A 19,125-nucleotide genomic window follows, 5' to 3' on the forward strand; every position below is an offset into this window, starting at 1 on the left:
GCGTTAATATAGCAACGCCTTTTCAACGGAGGTGGAAAAAACGTTAAAATAACAACGCTTTTCAAGAGATGTTGAAAAAGCGTTGAAAACTCAACACATTTCAGACGATTGATGCAGGAATGCAGTTTATTCAAGAGCCCATACGAAAAATTACTTTTAATTGACAAAAACCTGAGTAGTAGTTTCTCCTGAAAGGGTCACTTAGATAAGTAACCTCTTCGAGCAGAAAATATCGGGACATGAGAAATGTGCCTTTAAAGCTTCGTTTTTGTGAGTTAGTTTATGTATGTTTTACACTAAAAGTGACTATTCTCGTAAAAGGAGACTTTAGTTACGCTAAGGAGAGATAGTGATATTTAACCTTTTCATGTAAATATACAAAAGTGAAACTTGACTCACATTCAAGAAGACTTTGGCTTCGTAGGAATCTCCTTCCCAGTTCCAACCATTGGACCATCTGAGCGAATTCAAAGATTTCAACGGTTTAGTCGGGACAACTTCGGTCACATTTTTACTTTTAGACTTCCTACTTGTTGTTAATTGTCTACACGTTTTCTTTGTACTTTTTTTCACAGTCACAGACGTTGGCACCGGCGGTTCTTTAACTTCTTTCACCTTCTCAGTCTTTTTAGATACAGTACTTGTCCTAATGGCATCACTTATCACACACTCAATCGTCCTGTCCACGTTGTTCTTAGCAATAAGATTGTCTAACACATTAGCAGCCTGTTTTTGATTAGATTTGGTGCCAGGTTGAGTGGAGCCACGTTTGATGTTCTCTTTACTTTCAACCAGGTCCTTAGGTGGTGCATCTTCGACAGATTTACAATTTTGCTTGGTGTTATTCTCCGTTGATAAGGCTGATTTTGATTGCTTTGATTTTTTAGCGTTGGTGTTAGCTGTTTGTTTGGAAGAACAAAGTTTACGTTTGTTTTGTGCCTTTCTTCGCAAAGCAGTCGCTCTAGGTAATAAATTATGAGGTAATTTCGATTCCTGAATGAGTTTTCTTTTACCGTTGTTTATCTTAACGCTACTTGTGTTTCTCTTTATGAGATTTTTGTAGGAACCATTTACTTTCACTTCCGTCTTCTGTTTCTTAGGGTTAGTAGAGTTCTCCTCTTTTCTTTCAACGCTCAGGGATAGTTTTCTCTTCATGTTTTTGACCTTGACATTTTCGCCAACGGTACTCAAGACAGGTTCGAGAATTGTTTCTTCTTGCTTGGGATTTTCAACCGGTTTTTCTTCGATTTTCGCGACAGGTTCCGTTTGCACTGGTTCAGGAATGGTTACGATTTCAGGCTCAACGCGTGGCGGAGATGGGGTTTCTAATTTTGTGACGATTTTAGATTCAATATTTAAGGCAACATCTTCTTTATCAGGCACGATAATGACTTCTTTCTCTTTAGGGCTTTCGATTTCCCTTTTAACGCAATTAATATTGCTTGGGTTACACATCAGCAACATGGTGTTCTGCATATTACTTCTGACCATTGCTTTCCCAACTCTGGCTTTCCTTTTCTTTTCGATTGGCATTTGATTTTCTGGTGATATGCTTTCCTGTTTTGTGGGAGGCGTAGGCTGTTGTTGGTAAGTAGCTCCCGCCGGAGAAGGTGGAGGGGGCATCCCAGCTGATCCTCTAGCGGGACTTGGTGGTCCGTCACTGGTCGGCTCCTTTGGAAGAGCTAAGGCTACAGGAGGCAACGGTGGCATGTTGCCTTTAGGAAGGGTACTAGACCTCTTACTATCACCAGTAAGAGGTCCAGTAAGTCCGTTTTTTGGACACGACTGCATGGGACAAGGACAATTTTGATAAGCTCCATCTGAAAATGTCATAAATCAATATTCAATGTTACAATAAGGATAACAGATTTTTAGGGGCAGACTGAATAATAGTTTGGACATGCAGTCTACTTAATCGGACTTGAAAAACGTTGTACATTTTTCACAAATATGATAAAATTCCAAAAAATTTAGAAATCTCACTCGAAAAAATCAAAATTCAGAGTAAAGGAGGTTGTGTTGAGGAAACAGTTCTAAGTGTGAAGTGAAGTATCTTCATACACACAATGCATAAGTCGAATTTTCTCTACTGAATAACTACATCTTTGGAACAAAAATTGATCAGTGATATGCACTTTTAATTTTTCATTTCGAACTTGCAATGTAGACCCAAAATTTCCATCATATCCACTTTCGGAGCACCTTCTGTGAGTTTTTAAGAATATTTTTTAATAATGATGACACTTTATTACAACACTTCTTTAGCTATAAAATAGCTTTTATTATACTATTCATAGAAGATTAAGTTCTTTATTTTAAAAATTCTGGAGGATAAGCTTGCAATTCACGAAAATTAGTGGATTTTGCATGCCCATCGACTTCAAAATTTTCGGATGCGTTCTTTTTTAAAAGAGAAAAATCATTTCACAAAAAACAGTTAGTAATTAGTAATATAGAGTGTTTTTCATGTAAGTAGGTCTCAAGATGACCATCAGTATTTTTCAAGGGCTATCCAAATGTGCCATCTGAAAAGTATTGAACGTAGGCATGCAATGTTATTAAGCAAAAATCATTGAAAATCAAATGGAAAATAGACCATTATTGACCAATAATTTTTCCATTTCAATTTCCGGTTTTCCGCCAACATTTTTTTTTGTATAATATACTTAGAAAGCTCAGATTTTCTGAATGCTCAATTAGTTCTTTGATATTTATTCCAAGCCATTTCATTAGCGATTGCCCTGATTTAAAATCGAAATAGAAAAATATGCAGGCTGACTGGTGACGTAGGTAAGGGACAACGGCTCAGTGGAGACAGAGGATCTCAAACTGAATGAGGATTGGGGGGTTTGAATGTCCCATAAGGATATTGGTTTAAGGGATATAGGGTGATTTATGAAAAAAAATGCTATAACTATGAACTCCCGTATCTTCGTTAATATGACAAATCTATCGCTGATATTTCACAGGTTTGGTACTACACGCATTCCCAATCAGCTCAAGAAAAAAAATCAAAAATATTGCAGGCCCGTATTCGAAAATTTCAATTTACGTGTCAGGTGAGAAATATTACTAGGTGTTTGAGATGAAAAAATTCAAATAGAAATTCGAAAAGCGCGGAAAAAACTGAGTAAAGATTTCTATGAAAAACTGCTAAAACTATGAACTCGGTTTGGAAGATACAGGCTGTTGAAAAACCATAAAAAAAATTCACAAACGGTTTTATCGAATGAAATGAATTTCGGAATATAGTCTTTCATTTATTTGTTGAATTCACCCACATCTTCCAGTTTTCCCATTATGACCATTGCGTACCATACTAATACCAAATGAAGAATATTTAAACGTTTTATAACATAAAAGTAATGCTCAAAAATATCTGTGAAATTCGAAAAATTGGCACTCTGACCGAATGCAACTCTTTTTAAAAGATCCACAGATGTTTAGTGTCACATAATTAGCAAATTATTCTGAAGGTAATTTTGTTTTTCCAGGGGTGGCACAGCTGATAATGAAAACTTAAAATGGCTATATCTTTTTATAAGGGCCGAATCGGAAAAAATGTTATGGGAAAAAAGTGTTTCTTTCGACCTCAAAAATCTACATTGTTGAATACACCATGTGTATTCGAATTGAGAATTTATTAAGTATTCATAAAATATTAGATTTTAGTAATTTGTACAACTCGCTCAATGTAATCGATCCTTTCTAATTGTTCAAATTGAGGAGCTTATCCTCAAAAACTTTTCTTTCAGAAAAAGGATATTGATAGTAATAAATAAAAATAATATATTGTAAAGAGATGATGCTTCAAAATTTAATTCCAAAACACGCCATTGTTGTTAAATTCTTAAACGGGTTGCTCAAAAAGTTGCTGCAAGTCAAATAGTGAACTGAAAACTGTACCCAGACTTGTCACCAATCGAAAATATGTGGAGTGCCCCTCTTTGGGTGCGCCAGTGCTTCAAAACAAATCAATTTGAAAACATAGTTATAAAAATAACCTTTTGAAGGTTCGTGAAAAATTTGAGCATTTGTCGGGTGGATAGTTTCTGCGAGACTTTTTTTTTTCATTTCTAGTCATAAGATGCCCACGAAATTTTCCAAAAGTCTTCGTATCGGAACTAGTTGACTAAAAACTAGTTACTGAATTAATTGAAAAGGTGTTTTTTCAGAAAGACCCGGTAGACTTAGAAATGAGAGGAAGGTTTTCAAAAAGTAGAATGAAAAAGTTGATGCCATACTCACTTATGAATGGAACAGCTCTTGGTGGCGGCGCATGGGAATAACACGTCGATGGAGGCCCAGGAGGATATCCAGTATAATAGTGAGCAGGATATGTTTCTACTAGCGTAGGTGGGTATTGTTCTAAAATCGTTGAGGAAGCAGTTGGACCCAAGGGATTTTGGTACGGAGTTCCTGATCCAGATACTGGCGTAGTTGTAACTACCTGAAACGAAATTGAAAAAAATTATATTATGGGATACTCTACAGGGTGTTCAAAATCAAAATTCGATGATCACTGAGAAGATCTCCAGAACTATAAGAGTTAGAGAAAAAAATCTCTTTTTTTGAGATAGTTATCAGAAAGCCGATCATAGATATCTTGATTCGCTCTCGTTCTAAAAAATTCAAATATTTCGCTACATCCTGGTTCGTATTCGAGATATTCGAAGAATTCCATCGTAGAAATTAATTACCATTTGAGAGATATAGAGGAGTGTCGATGTTTTTTGAAAGGGACATCCTGTATTTCTCAACGCAGTTTTTCAGTCGCAGATTTGTCGAAGAACATCCTGTTACCGCTTTTTCAAAAATGTCCTTCGTTTCGAAGATATTTAGTTTTTCCACTTCATTCTAGACAAGGGACCCTTATTTATAATATATAATTCTTATATAATCGACTTACTCTACTATGTTCGTCCTATGTTGAGTTTCTATCGAAGTTTCGATTCATTATACGTGTTTTCTTCATGAAATTAAAACTTTCAGATAGTTTCTACTTCTTACACATCATCTTTATTGAAGAAGATTACACAACAGACACGAAATGAATAAAATCTCTGAATAAATGAAAATATATCAATAGTGTCCCATGTCAAAAAATCAAATATTTTTGAAACAGATGACATTTTAAAAAACCTGGTAATGGGATGCCGTTCGACAAATCTGCGACTAAAAAACTGACTTGACAAATATATAGGGCGTCTCATTTGAAAAACACCAACTCTCCTCTATATCACTAACATGGTAAATTTCTATGATCCGTTACGAGTATCAGATAAAATATAAAAATTACTGAATTTTTTTTTTTGATTTTTCGAATATCTCGAACGTAGACCAAGGTCTAACGTAATATTCTAAACAGTCACTCAGAAACGCCCTGTAACTCGAGAATGAATCAAGATATCTGTAGTATGCTTTCTGATTTTTTCTCCAAGTGTTCTGTGTTCTTCTCTCACTAAGCGATCTTTCATTTCCAAAATATCTCCTTTGAACTACTAAGCCAGCTTTTTGGCCGTCTGGTATTTCAAGTTATTGGTACCTACGTGATATCTTTCATGTCATTTTATAAATTACATAATTCTCTGGAAAGTGGTTTCATGAGAATTCTAATCAAAATGGAATAAAATTTTGTATACAATACATGAGTTATAAATATTTATTCATTTGAATCACTTTTTGAATGAATAACCATTATCGTTTTGTGGTATCAGAGGAAAAATTTTGTGAAAAAAATCAAGATATAAATTATTAATTAAATCAATTTTTTCTCCCTATTTTGCGCACACACATTAGGACAGTCACCGAATTGACATTTTTCATAATGAGCTGGGGCAACCCTGAAAAACCAAAATTACCTTCAGAATAATTAGTTAAATCTGTGACACGTGACACTACACATCTGTGGATCTATTAAACAGAGTTGTATTCAGCCAAAGTACGCAATTTTTTAAACAGATACTTTTTATATTTTCAAATTACTCGAAAACGGCGCATTATACGAGGAAATAAAAGAAATACTTTTAGTTTACAAAACGTTCAAATATTCATTATATAGCGTCCGATTTAGTTTCAAGAGTTGGGTTCTTTTTGGTATTTTTATGTAATGCCGAAAGTGACTAAATTTAAAATTTAGGTCCCATTCGAATAATAACCCTGATTTTCTAAAATCTACAATATATCAGACGGTATCGTGAGAGAGACAAAAAGGTGGCAATTGAGGTCTTAATTTTAGGGTGAACAAACGCAAAAAGTTATTACATTGTTATGGATTTTCGATGAATGTCATCGTAGAATAAGTTCCAGAAAATTGATTTTTCTATTTTTCATTTGACTTTTGTCCTATACATTGTGAATGTTTTGAGGGATCAATAATTATATTATTATTATAACATCAAAGCAATAAAAATAAACAGCCATAACTACGAGTCAGTTGTCCTCTCAATTGTTAATTTATGTAAAATTTTTATTTGAAGGTGAAGATGATTTTGTTAGAATTCAACATTCTTGTGATTATCCGTTAATTCCTTTGAGAGATACCTATTCCCTACCACTCATCAGATGCATTTGAGTTGATTTTTTTGAAGTCTATACAACTGATGCAACGTCTTCAACCTTAAGCCAAAGAATATAACCAACATTAACTCTACTTAAGCAACTGCATATTGTGTGTCAATAATTTAATTTTCTTACATAGCAAAAATAGATATAGTTAAGATCTCCTGTCTTTTCCAGGCAAATAACTAGATTTGGAATCCTTTCAATCAGTTTGTTTGTGTAATCGTCAATTATGTTCATCACAAAATTTCGACATTGCGAAAAAATATGTAATAACTGACACTTTTACGTAGAACTGTCAACACAGCGCTGATTTAAAACCCAAAAACGTTTTGACAAGCGTCATAACCTCAAAATTTCGTACTATACAGTGTGGAATGTGTCAAATTTCCGAGTGCTTTTATGAAAGTGAATGGAGTATACCTGACCATTTGGTTAACGCATACTGACGGTAATAAAATAAATAGTCAAGAGTTTTTTCAATTGGAAATATACTCGAATCTATTCGAATAATTTTTTACAAAAATTTAAAGGTTATTCTAAAAAACATTAAAAAAAAACCATAACAATGAGAAGACGATGAAAAAATTCAATTCTTGTTAACTTTAACTTTATTTATAGTCAATCTGACATAATATATTAAAGTACTTATACAACAAGAGTTTCTCGCTTCTAACTTTCATTTCATTTACTTCTTACTTACATATCCTTTTAATTTTTGTTTTGTGTTCTTCACTCATATATTTATTATCTAGTAGCAGTACTAAGAATTTTATTTCACAATAATACTAATGTTATTGGAAAGATTTTATAATTATTTATTTATTTAACTAATCAAAAATTCAAATATGACGAAAAAATTACATCAAAAAATGAGGTTCAAGAAAGAAATCGTTACCGCTGAATTAAATTACTAATATTTATTCAAATTACCATGGATAATTATCAATTAAGAAAACTTACATCAGTGGGATCCTTATCCTCTACGAACAAAATATTGGTACCCGGATGGTCCACTCTTCACGATTTTTCAACAACGACTGTAACCACGAGTGCTATTACTTACGAACTGTAATGAAACTGCAACGTCCGAAGCTAAAGGGCATGACAATAACATTTTGTACCTGTTGCCAACATTTCAATTCAACTACTTCTGCAGTTAGTCATCTTCAGTCGAACACTCAGAATTTGTAGGTATATTTCTTAGGTTTTTGGCATTATTCTCAAATTGAAATGATCAAAATATCATCATTTTCCTTGAGTAGACACTTAAAACAAACACAGGGGAATAATTTTGGTATAAATTCAGTGCGTATTTCTCTTCAGTTGTACCTACTGGCACATTACTCACGTTATTATCGATGTGAAAGTTTTCTTATTTTCGAAATGCTTACCTAGAGGTGAGAAAGATTGGCGAGGAGGATTCTACTCCCTCGTTCGAGATTATATACCTCCTGGGCATGTCCTAGACTAGACCATAACGTCTAGAGAGGCTATTACAAGAAGAATAAACACGGCAATTGTATTTTGACTTCGTACCGTTCAATTACCCTGCTTATTCTTTACACAAATTTATTATTATTACACTTATACGTACGGGCAGACGGTGAGTTTTTTCTGAGGTTTTTATCTCTGTTTTCATGTATCATACGAAGATATGTATGATAACTCGTTGACATTTTTCCTCTCACACTGAGATCTGGAACGAGGAATAGGTTCTAGGATTTGTCTCTTCTTGCCATTTCTTTACACCAGCGTCACCAGCTTCATTGTTTTTAGATTGTAAAAGTTCGTAACACTCAATTTCAAAAAAATATATATATACAGGATGTCCCGGGAAGAATGTGACAAACGGATATAATGAATTAACGTCATCAGGCTGGACTCATGTCAAGAGGTTTTAATCGACAGAGTGCCTTCGTTTGGAATATACAGGGTGATGTTCATCTTTAGAGCAGAATTTCACAGTTCAATAACTCTCGAAAAAATCGACCGAATGATTTCAAATTTTGAAGTTTTGTCATCCTTTACTATGGCTTATCTTCAGTATCTCCGAAATCGAATAAATGAGACCGGTACATGGAAAATTTTACACTTTTCCTATTATCGTGAATATTGGATCACCCTTTACATGGACATTATGATGTTTTTCGTTACCACAAAGAATTAATTCAAAATAAAAATTTTAAACCTCTGCTTGGCACTGTCATACAGGGTGAGCATTAAACATTTCCTTCAATAAATCCTATAGGTGAAATTATTTCATGTTTTTGTTAACTTGCTTGAAATTTTTATCAAATTTGAAGAACAGAACCGGACTAGCAAAATTTTAGACTTGTGCGTGAACAATATGATTTTTATGACTGATAGCAAAAGGTGACAAAGCTACAAAATTTGAAATCATTCGATCGAATAGTTCAAGAGTTATTGAACTATGAAATTTCATTCATAATATGAATATCACCCTGTATATCCCAAACAAAGGCACTGAGGCTATTAAAACCTCCTAATAAGAGTTCTGCCTGATGACATTAATTCATGGTATCCGTTTGTTGCATTCATCCCGGGACACCCTGTATACATATAGGTACCCTGCTCTAAAAATTTAAAGAATATGACTGCAAAATGGTTCACATGATATTACATAGTTGTCGCTAGAGTGATGATGAAACTCTCTTCAAACTTTTTAAACACTGAATTATTCAATAATTCAATTCAGCTTGTTCAGTCAATGGAAACTCATAATTTTTTTTTCGTTAATTTCATTAGAAAAAAATGAACAGCCAAAAAAGAACATTAAGTTAGGTGGAAAGCATTCTTGAACAAAGGAAATTTCATTTCGTTCGTAATAGGTTTTTCTATTTTTCATGCTTGTTGATTATACGGGCCTAATTTTTCAACGAAATTTTTTTGATGTTGTAAGAAAGTGAATAACGTTTTTCCTTAAGAATCGATTAAATTCAACCTTTTGCCACATTATCCGTACTCAAACGATTGGGCTTAACCGAGGGCTTAACTCAATGCTTAAGTATTCACTTTTCAAATTATTATATTTAAAAATACAGGGTGATCACCGCGATGGCCGATGACGTTTATGGAAAACCTACTTTTGTGCCGTGTCGCATGTTGGGGTTTGGACTATGAACTATTCCCTAAAATATTTTGACACCTCTGAAACTTCCGGTTATATCGGATACAGCCTACTACTTTCTTATTTCAATTAGCACACCTAGTATATATTTGCATCGTCAGATATCCCATTTGATGGCAATTGCAACAGTATGCCTCAGCTTGGGTAAAAAGTGTTTTTCTGATATAGAGATTTCTACGAACAAAAAAAAGTGAAATCAGGAGGTCATACATTTTGAAAAACATATTTCTGCTGAGGTTTTTCCTCGAAATTTTCTTTGACATTTTCAATTTTTCTGTTTGCACCTAAAATAAACAGGGTGTTCATGAGAAGATCATCAAGTAGGGCATATCGAATTAATCAAAATTCCTTTATTGTTTCAGTCGATTCTACTTAGAAAAATAGGGATTGTTGCCTTGAAATAAACCCTCTATCTAAAATGGAAACCTTCAGAATAATCAAAGAAATACTTGAAATAAGGGAAAATAGCTATTTCGAACTGCTTGATTTTTCTGTGACTTACCATAAAAAACCATTTAAAAAAATTGATGTCACGATAAATAATTTTGAATTAGTTGTTGATGATTTCTCAACAATCCCAACAGACAATTCCTCAGATACGATTCAGGAAACATCAAAATTATTCAAAGGACAAAAGAATTTTAGTTCTTTCTGTGGTTTCCGAAAGTCGCAGAATAATCAAGTAGGTATGTATTTCGAAATGGATTGTTTCTCTTATTTCAAGTTGATGATAAAAAATTTTCATTGTATCTTACGGGTTCATTAAGGTGATCCCTAATATTGTCCTGAGAGGAATCGATTGAAACATTTCAAAATATAGGTTGTAATTTAAAAATCTTGAATTATGATGAATTCGATTTGCCCAACGTGATAATCTTCTCATCAAAACCCTGTAAATTTTAGGCACAGGCACAGCTAAAAGATTTATGATATTACAAAATGGAAAAATTGAAAATGGCAAAGATTGCTTCGAAAATAAGTTCCTTAACAGAAATATTAAAAGAAATGAGATTTCCCATTTTCACAAATGTGACTTCCCATTTTAACCATTTTTTTTTGTAGAGTTTTCATCCAAGGTGTGGTGCACTGTTGGGATTGGTATCAAATCAACTATCTAACCATGCAAAGATATAATTGGTGTGCCATTTAAAAAATAAAGCAGTTGGCTGCAGAAATCTTAAAATACTTTAGGCAGAAAGTTCATTACCCTAGCATGCAGATTTTCAACACAAAATCATGATTAGTTCTCCACAAACGTCTAAAGAACCATCGCGGTGAAACACTCTGTATAAGTCGTGTAACAAATGGTCATCCTCAAAATGCGATTCCGTTGTTTATGAAGTTTTTTTCTACCAAACGTGACATCTCGCCTGCTTGGTTTGATTATTTGATGAACCCACCACATAAGAGTTTTGTTTTTTTTTCTATACCAATTGTTCACTTCAGTTTTGCGTAAACTGACTAACTGAGGAGTAATAGTTCTAGTTAATCTTCTTTCAATTGGGCATGGTGGACCTTATATTCATTTTTATTTTTTTCTCCAGGAAACATAATATTCAGGTATATTCTGCCTATGACCCCAATTTTGAAGTGGTCGAAACATATGTAGTGTTTAAATATGCATTGAAAAGGTTTATCTACCTCTTTTCTTTAAAATATGACTTCTTGCTCAAGTCATAAAAATTACAGAGAACATTCAACCTTATACCTGGAACCCTTTTCATACTGAGATAAAATATGCAAGAGAGATGTCAATGACGGTTTACGATATTTCGTACCATGTCTTCGACTCTTTCAAAACGTAGTTGGTAGAAATTTCGAGGAATTCCCTCACCAAAAACCCTCTGAAAGTGAAAGAAAGATCGTTGACGCAGAAACGAAATCTTGAGATGTGCGCATAACTGTCTTGACGTGCTCCCGTCTTGACAGGTCTTGATAAGTTTTAAGGATTCAAATATGACTTTCGTATACCTGTGGTATAATTTTTTCTTGAATACCCGTTTTGAATGTTTGAATTTTTCCTCTTTTCTAGTTAGAGAAGAAAAAAATAAAAAATTGTATAGTTATAGAAAATATAGAAATGAGATTTTTCATTAGCATAACAGGAAAATACGGAGTAGAAAGTAAAGACTCAGAAATTTTCTTCGTGTTCATTCATTCCTTCAACAACGAAAAACCATCTGGACATAAATTATAGGGAGTAAAATTTTCAACGAAATATGTTTCAGCATTTTTTTTAGAAGAGTTTTATAGACGAAAGCAAAAAATGATAAATATACTGCTGTTTTTAAATTGAATGTGGAGCTTCTCATCAACGACGATTTGATGAAGAATTCGTGGTCAAAATGTCCGTGAACAATGTAAGCAGAGAGCCTGGGACTTGTTGTGTTGTGTTTGTTGATGGGTAGAATTCACTAGGTGGTTTCGGAGTTATAGGCACCTGAAAGTCTTGTCCAATATGTATTTCTAAAACTACAGATCCATTTGAATTCGAACACAAGTATCTAGCCCAACCTCAAAAATTCTCCGACAGATGACCATTACGAACCATAAAAATACCAAAAATTCAGAGAACCCAACTCTTGCAACTAAATTGGACGTTATCTAATGAATATTTGAACGTTTTATAAAATAAAAGTATTCTTCATGATTTCTCGTATAATGCGATGTTTTTGAGTATTTGATGTTCAAAAATTAAAAAGTATCTGTGAAATTTGAAAAATTGGGTACTTCGGCTGAATTCAACTCTGTTTAAAAGATCCACAGATGTGTTGTGTCTTAGATTTAGCTAGATATTCTAAAAGTAATTTTGTTTTTCCAGGGGGGAAAACCCATATGTGATAGGTCTAATCAATTCCATAACCGAGATACAGGATGCTTCATGTATTCACCTAAAATTTGAATTTCTCATAACTTTTGAACCAACCAGTATAGTCGGTTGATATTCGGAATATATGATTCACTTGCACAGGTCGAAAGATTCACATTTAATTTTCCAAAAAATTCCAGGTCAGTAATTGAAAAATTTGGGACATCTTCCAAGCTGGGATTCAACATCCTGTATATCAAAATTTTTGGATCAGATGGAGATATTTGAAAAGAGCAGAAAATTTTCAATGAGATTCAGTAGATTTCATTGTCCCGCACGTCATTTTGCTCAAAGGAAACTCCAGGGAAAGCGAAGTGAGAAAGGTTTTCTTTGCTTATTTTGGTTACAAATGGTTCTAAGACCTGTGTAAGTGAATCAAATATTCCAAATATCAACCGACTATACTGGTTGGTTCAAAAGTAATGAGAAATTCAAATTTTAGGTTAATATATGAAGCACCCTGTATCTCGGTTATGGAATTGATTAGACCTATCTAATATGGGTTTTTTGTGGACTCGCCTAGGGTAGCTCTAGCTCAGGTTACCGTATGTTCATTCACCAATGAAACACCCTGTATATAGCTAACTATACTATTTCTTTGCTTTTTGGCAAGCACTTTCGACTCTTTTGCAGCGTTGAAAATTAGGAGTTGTTATTAGGTAATCTATGGTTGTTAAATGGTGCCGACAACGTAGTTTTGACATTAAAGACACTTCAAGTGTACCAATCTTACTCCGTTGTACTTAACAAACTTGGGAATAATATTACAAGGCTAACAGACTGCTTTATAAAAACGAACGGAGTATATTAGTAGTAGTTCGAAGGAGATCGATATTTTTGGATGAGTGCCAAAATTATGGAGAAATAAAAAAGTAAATCTACATAAAACATAAAACGATAACGTATCAAAGATAACTCACCTGTTGACTAGGCTGCGCGTGCGCGGGCATCGCGTAAATTTCCTGAGAGGGCGGTGGGTTTGGAGGGTAGTATTGCGGCCCTCCCAAGTACCGCCTGTAGGAAGTTGGAGGAAACTTGTGATGGACATAAGGACCTGGTGAATAGCACACGTCGTGGGGTGGATAGGACGGGGGCGCTGGAGAAGGATGGTAATAATGGGACGAGTATGGGTAGCTGTAGTTCGCTGGAGGCACATTTGGGGGGTACTGGTATCGGTATGAACTGTGGCCTTGAGGAGGTGGTGGTGGGGGGCCGACGTCTTTTCCAGCAGTCACCGAGGTTATGATCACCTGTAAAATTGAAACAGTTGTAGGATCCAATTTACTGTTTTTCAGTGGGAAGAAAATATGAAAATAATGTGAATTTTGTTAAGGTACACCTATATTTGGAACCTTCAACATAATGCAATATATGTCCAATCGATGCAAATTACTTCAATGAAATGAAATTATATTATATTGTATACTAGCTGACCCGGCAAACCTAGTTTTGCCATTTAAATTATTTCTAGGGTAGATAATAATAACTTTTTGTCCAAATGTCGAAAACCTATAAGTACTCTATGATTGCTCGATTGGTCGTAAGAAAAAGGAATGCCTTTTTTTCTGTTCTGTACAATTTTTTTTGGGAATATTTTGTTATATAAACCTTGCCCTAACAATAATAAACACAACAAAAAAAGAATTGTCCAATTTGGCGCGATCGTTTGAACAATAGAGCATTTTGAAGTAAACCATAGATCCTCTTTTATTAATATAGATTGATTACAAAAATTTGGGTGAATAACAAAATTTCGAGAAATTTTTATTTATTGTCTGAGGAAGGAGTCTGCTCCGAAACGTTCCATTTGTTTCAGTATCATCTGTTGGACAACATTGTTTTGCGACAAAAAAACGCTTCTGACAAATATAGCGCATGTTCGTATGAATTTGAGAAATTTAAGGAAGCTATTAGAAGCGGAGACAACTGTTATTATACATCAATGTATGAAAGAAACAGATTCTTTCAGAATATCAGTATACAAGTTGAGTCATTAGCCTTGTGACATCTAAGGAATCAGAATATGACGATGGTTTCAAGTAGGACTCAATAAAATATTGCTGTGAAAAAAGATCCAAGTTGTTTTTTTGTGTTTTACTGATGCGTTTATTTCTCATTGTCATCAAAAAAGAACACAGAGGTATAACTTTGCGAAAGTAAGTAATCTCATTTTTTGTATTAGGAACTTCGAATTTTGTTATAGCAGCCGTAAAATAAATGACTACTGATGATGAAATGAAATGGTAGCTGCTTTTGAGGAAACTTCCTAGTGATTTCGATAAGAAAGTTGGGTGTAAAAATCATTTTCTCATAATATTGGTGATATTGTATGAACACGAGAATTTTCGCTGTTTCTGAGAAAAACGCAATCAAAAACTTGTCTCAGAGGTAGAATTTCAAATTGTTCTGACATGACGTGGGACGTGTATTCCCACGTGACGTCAGAGCAATTTGAACGCTCCTGCGCAAAATCGTATGTTAGATTTTTTAATCATGCGCATTATGACGTGGTCCCACGTCACTTACAAGCAGTTCTGATCACCGTTCATTCCATTTCATCGTATAAGTGTTCCATAGAATCACTACCTCTCCTAGTTTTAACATTATGACTCAGTGTTTTCGAGCTCCCGTAAAAAAATAAAAAACTGTCAACTCTTCATCCCTTCCAAAGGCTGTATCTTGGAAGGGAGGTCGATTTCTAAAAAAATTTATGGGAACTATCCCTGCTTATTTTCATCGAGGAATCATCTCCCTAAGTCCTTCGCATTTGTTTACTCTGTATAATTTGTTGTCCTTCAACTTTAACATCCTAATATGTATATGTTTTTCCCATAGCAAAAGCTTTTCAAGACATATTTTGTCCTATCGCTATATTTCTATCCTTAGTGGTCCCAATAATTATGAATCAATATGTATATTATCATTGAATGCTAACTGCTAACTATTTTTTTAAAAATTATGAGCATAAGGTCCTTAAGAAATCTTCCATACGTGTAGAATAAGATTATTCCACCAATTTATTGAATGGTATAATCGTATAAGTATTTGTTTAGGCCACAGCTGCTTCACTTTACGATCTATTTAGTTTTCAGAGTGAACGTACAAATGAATCGAATATTTATGAAATTTCTCATAGACGTGATTTTGTACAAAAAATACTAAAAATAAATTTTCACCTAAAGATGTGAAACTTATGAAGATATGAGCAAAACAATATGAATGAATATTTCTGATATTAGAAAAATTGGTGAAAAAAGGAAACTTTTAAAACAGTTCAAAAGTAGAATTTTTCTGCCATTTGCCATGGGTGGTAAATCAACAACTAAAACTAAACTGTCAGAGCGTTTTGCTTGAGAACAATCAATAACGCAATTATGAATATTTTTCCTTACTTCAGCCTTTAGCCACACATTGTATTTAATTTAAAAGACATGAGCTCACCCATTAAATGTACCTAAAGGATGAATGAGAAAGCAAAATTCTGATTGTGACATTTCATCTTGAATAAAAAAAATTGCGAGAAATGCAGGAAGTCTCATTCCTCTTCAAGGTTAGAGCGGAATTATTGAGAAAACACGACGAAATAGATAGTTTTTATACAGAAAAAATTAAGTACCTCACTGTCTGAAGAATCTCCGTTGTTACTTGGTGGCGGATGAGGATGTGAACTCAACGGTGATGGTGTCGTAGGAGATGTCTCTGACAATGGGGCACTCTTGGCCAGAGGAGGCTGACCATGTCCTAAAGGCACTGTTATTAACGGACCAGCTGGTTGATAATATCCTGAAAAAAAAAACAAAAGATCATTATAAATCGAAAATAATCGGGACGAATAATTTTAGTGGAATGGGATTTAAATAACAAAACAAACAAAAACAATAGCGAGAGTTTCCGCCATTTTAGTGAAGCCATCTTGAATTTCAACAATTTGACATTTCATTTCCTCAAAAAGAATTATTTCGTAATGCATCATCATCGAAATAATGAAGATATGTATGTTTTGAAAAACCTGACGACATATCACAATCTGCAGCAGCCTACCTCTACGTTTTGGAGGGTGTAAATGAAATTTGCGAAAAAATTTAAGGAAAGATTCGTTGTCGAAAAATAGAGAGGGTCTTCCATATAGTTTTTATTGAGCAGTCCCTGCTTAGATACCCCTCAAGATGGCACCTGAAAAGTAATTCTTTTCTTGGAAAACAAAAACTGAGCAGTTATGCTATGGGAGCTAGGAGCAAATAAACAATTCTTTGTGGTATTCCCCTGTAATTGCAAGGGATAGAAAAAGCCTCCTCTGAAATTTGTTTCGCATTTTTTTCATAGTTTGATTCATTCAAAATTCAAAATTGTAAATTTTTACTAAAAGTAACGGTTTTTGAAAGAAAAAATATATCAACACCTTGCATAGACCGGAATTATCTTCTTACTTAAATTTAGCTAGTAGGCGGACATCCTGCTTATACTTAGAGGAACAACACGACATTTTTTTAAATACATCATCCGCTCAATTTTAGTCCTATCAATTTTCTGGTTTATAAGAAATAAATTGCATTTCAGTTGTCATCTTGGAGAAGCGGTATCTAAGCAGAGGCTGCCCAAAAAAAATTAAATGAAAGACCCACAGCACAAACCATCTCCCCTTAAATTGTATCGCAACTATTCATTTTCACCCGGTATAGTTGGCTGCGATACATAGCTGGTTGTGTTCTATGGAACGAACACATAGAAAAAACTAAGCCTTGAAAATGTCAAAAAGAGACTTACAAAAAAGAAGATGCTTTATTTTGGAGGAAGATGAAACTAGAAAAATTCTTGTGGGTGATCTCTAAGGATTTTATATTATGTCAGATGTCACTAACAAGATAACGAAACATGAAATGTTATTTAGAATGAAAGGGTTATCTTTAATTTGACGAATTTTTTCAATGATTAGTCTTCTATTAATCCATACCAGATATAGATATTAGGTATTCGAAAAACAGAATTCTTCGAATGAGCCATACCTCAATTGAAAGATCACTTGACCCTCTACATGAATTCTATGGTTTGCAAATTTTTATTGATTCCTTGAAGTAGTTACAGGAGGTGACAGGCCAATTATGTCTCAACAAGGATGTTTTCAGAGAAAATGCCGGAACAGGTCAATTTTTATTCGGAGGGGGACATGTTTCTAACAAGCCACAATCTCCTCAATCTTAATAAGGAATAGAGGCTGAGCTATACTTCAATTGGAAGACAATAGTATTATGTAGAGGGACATAGTGTCTTCCAATTGATATGAGGTTTAGCTCACCCTCTATTCCCTATAAAGAATTTAGGGGTGATAGCCCTCAACCTAAGTTTGAGGAGATTTCGGCTTACAATTTTGCTCAAAATATGTTCCCCTTCCATTAAAAATTGACCTGTTCCGGCTTTTTCTTTGAAAACATCCTCGTCGAGACATAGTTAGCCTGGCAAAATTTTAAATTGTCACCTCCTGTAACTCTACAAGGAATCAATAAAAATTTGTAAACCATAGTATTCATGTAGAGGGACCAGTGATCTTTCAATTGAGGTAAATCTCACCCCCTATTCCTTATTAAGAATTTGGGGGTGATAGCACCTACGGTTGAGGAGATTTCGGCTTACAATTCAGCTCGAAATATGTTCCCCTCCGAATAAAAATTGACCTCTTCCGGCATTTTCTCTGAAAACATCCTTGTCGCGACATATTTGGCATGGCAAGTTTCTAAATTGTGACCCTGCATACAAGAATTTGAATGATGTATCACAAGTAGGGAGTTGCCATTTGAATTTCTTTTTTAGGGGTGGCTAAGATGGCTGAAGCGCAGGGTATTGGTCGGCCTGAGTGCCTAAAGGTGCCATTTCTGTCCTCCCTATTTTTGAATGTTTATTCATACCTCTTATAACTTCGGAGACATGAGAATAACGAGTTTTCGAAAACCCACTCTGCACAGAGTATCTCGAGCTGCTTGATTTTGGCCGTTTCTGGTTCTTCTAGACTAGATAGGTGAAAACGTTTCAGAAATCAGAAACAGCCAAAATCAAGCAATTTGATATACCCTGTATATTATTTTCTTGACCTGTACCTATACTCTGAACATAATTGCAAGCTGAAAATCCATAAAAGCAATCGATTCGTTATCATTCAATAGACAGTGTAACAATCGCAGAAAAACAACGAAATTCTTCAATGAAAATGAGCGTAATCTCTGGTGTATATAGATAAATCAGCAGTGCACTTCACTCCCGCGTGAAGCTGACACTGACATAAATTTAACAACGGATGTCATACGCCACAGATCAACAGGTGGCGTAAGCCATAAGCTGGAAATTCATTGTGAGCAACATCCGTGGGCGGATATTTTATATAATAAATAAACGGATAAATAAATAACGAGAATGTGTTGGCGGGATATGGGGATGAGCTTCCTCTGGGGTTTATCAATGTACGGTCAGTCATTTTCCCGGAATTTACGGCCACTTTATTGGTTTCCGATAGAGGAAATGGAAAAAACCGAAAATGTGTTCGAACTTTGGGTTT

The 19,125-nt window shown here is 34.4% G+C and overlaps 1 protein-coding gene across 3 annotated transcripts in view; it reads right to left on the reverse strand.

Moving 5' to 3' along the window:
• Positions 1-19,125, reverse strand: part of LOC123310555 (proteoglycan 4) — a 266,769-nt gene that overhangs the window by 2,548 nt on the left and 245,096 nt on the right. For all 3 annotated transcript variants that reach the window (XM_044894071.1, XM_044894072.1, XM_044894073.1), the window contains 4 exons: positions 16,198-16,364; positions 13,502-13,831; positions 4,249-4,450; positions 400-1,820 (listed from right to left, as the gene is read on the reverse strand). In XM_044894071.1, coding sequence (XP_044750006.1) covers positions 400-1,820; positions 4,249-4,450; positions 13,502-13,831; positions 16,198-16,364 — 2,120 coding nt within the window. The remainder of the gene's footprint in view (positions 1-399; positions 1,821-4,248; positions 4,451-13,501; positions 13,832-16,197; positions 16,365-19,125) is intronic.

This window comes from Coccinella septempunctata, chromosome 3 (assembly GCF_907165205.1).
Source record: "Coccinella septempunctata chromosome 3, icCocSept1.1, whole genome shotgun sequence".
Lineage (NCBI taxonomy): Eukaryota > Metazoa > Arthropoda > Insecta > Coleoptera > Coccinellidae > Coccinella > Coccinella septempunctata.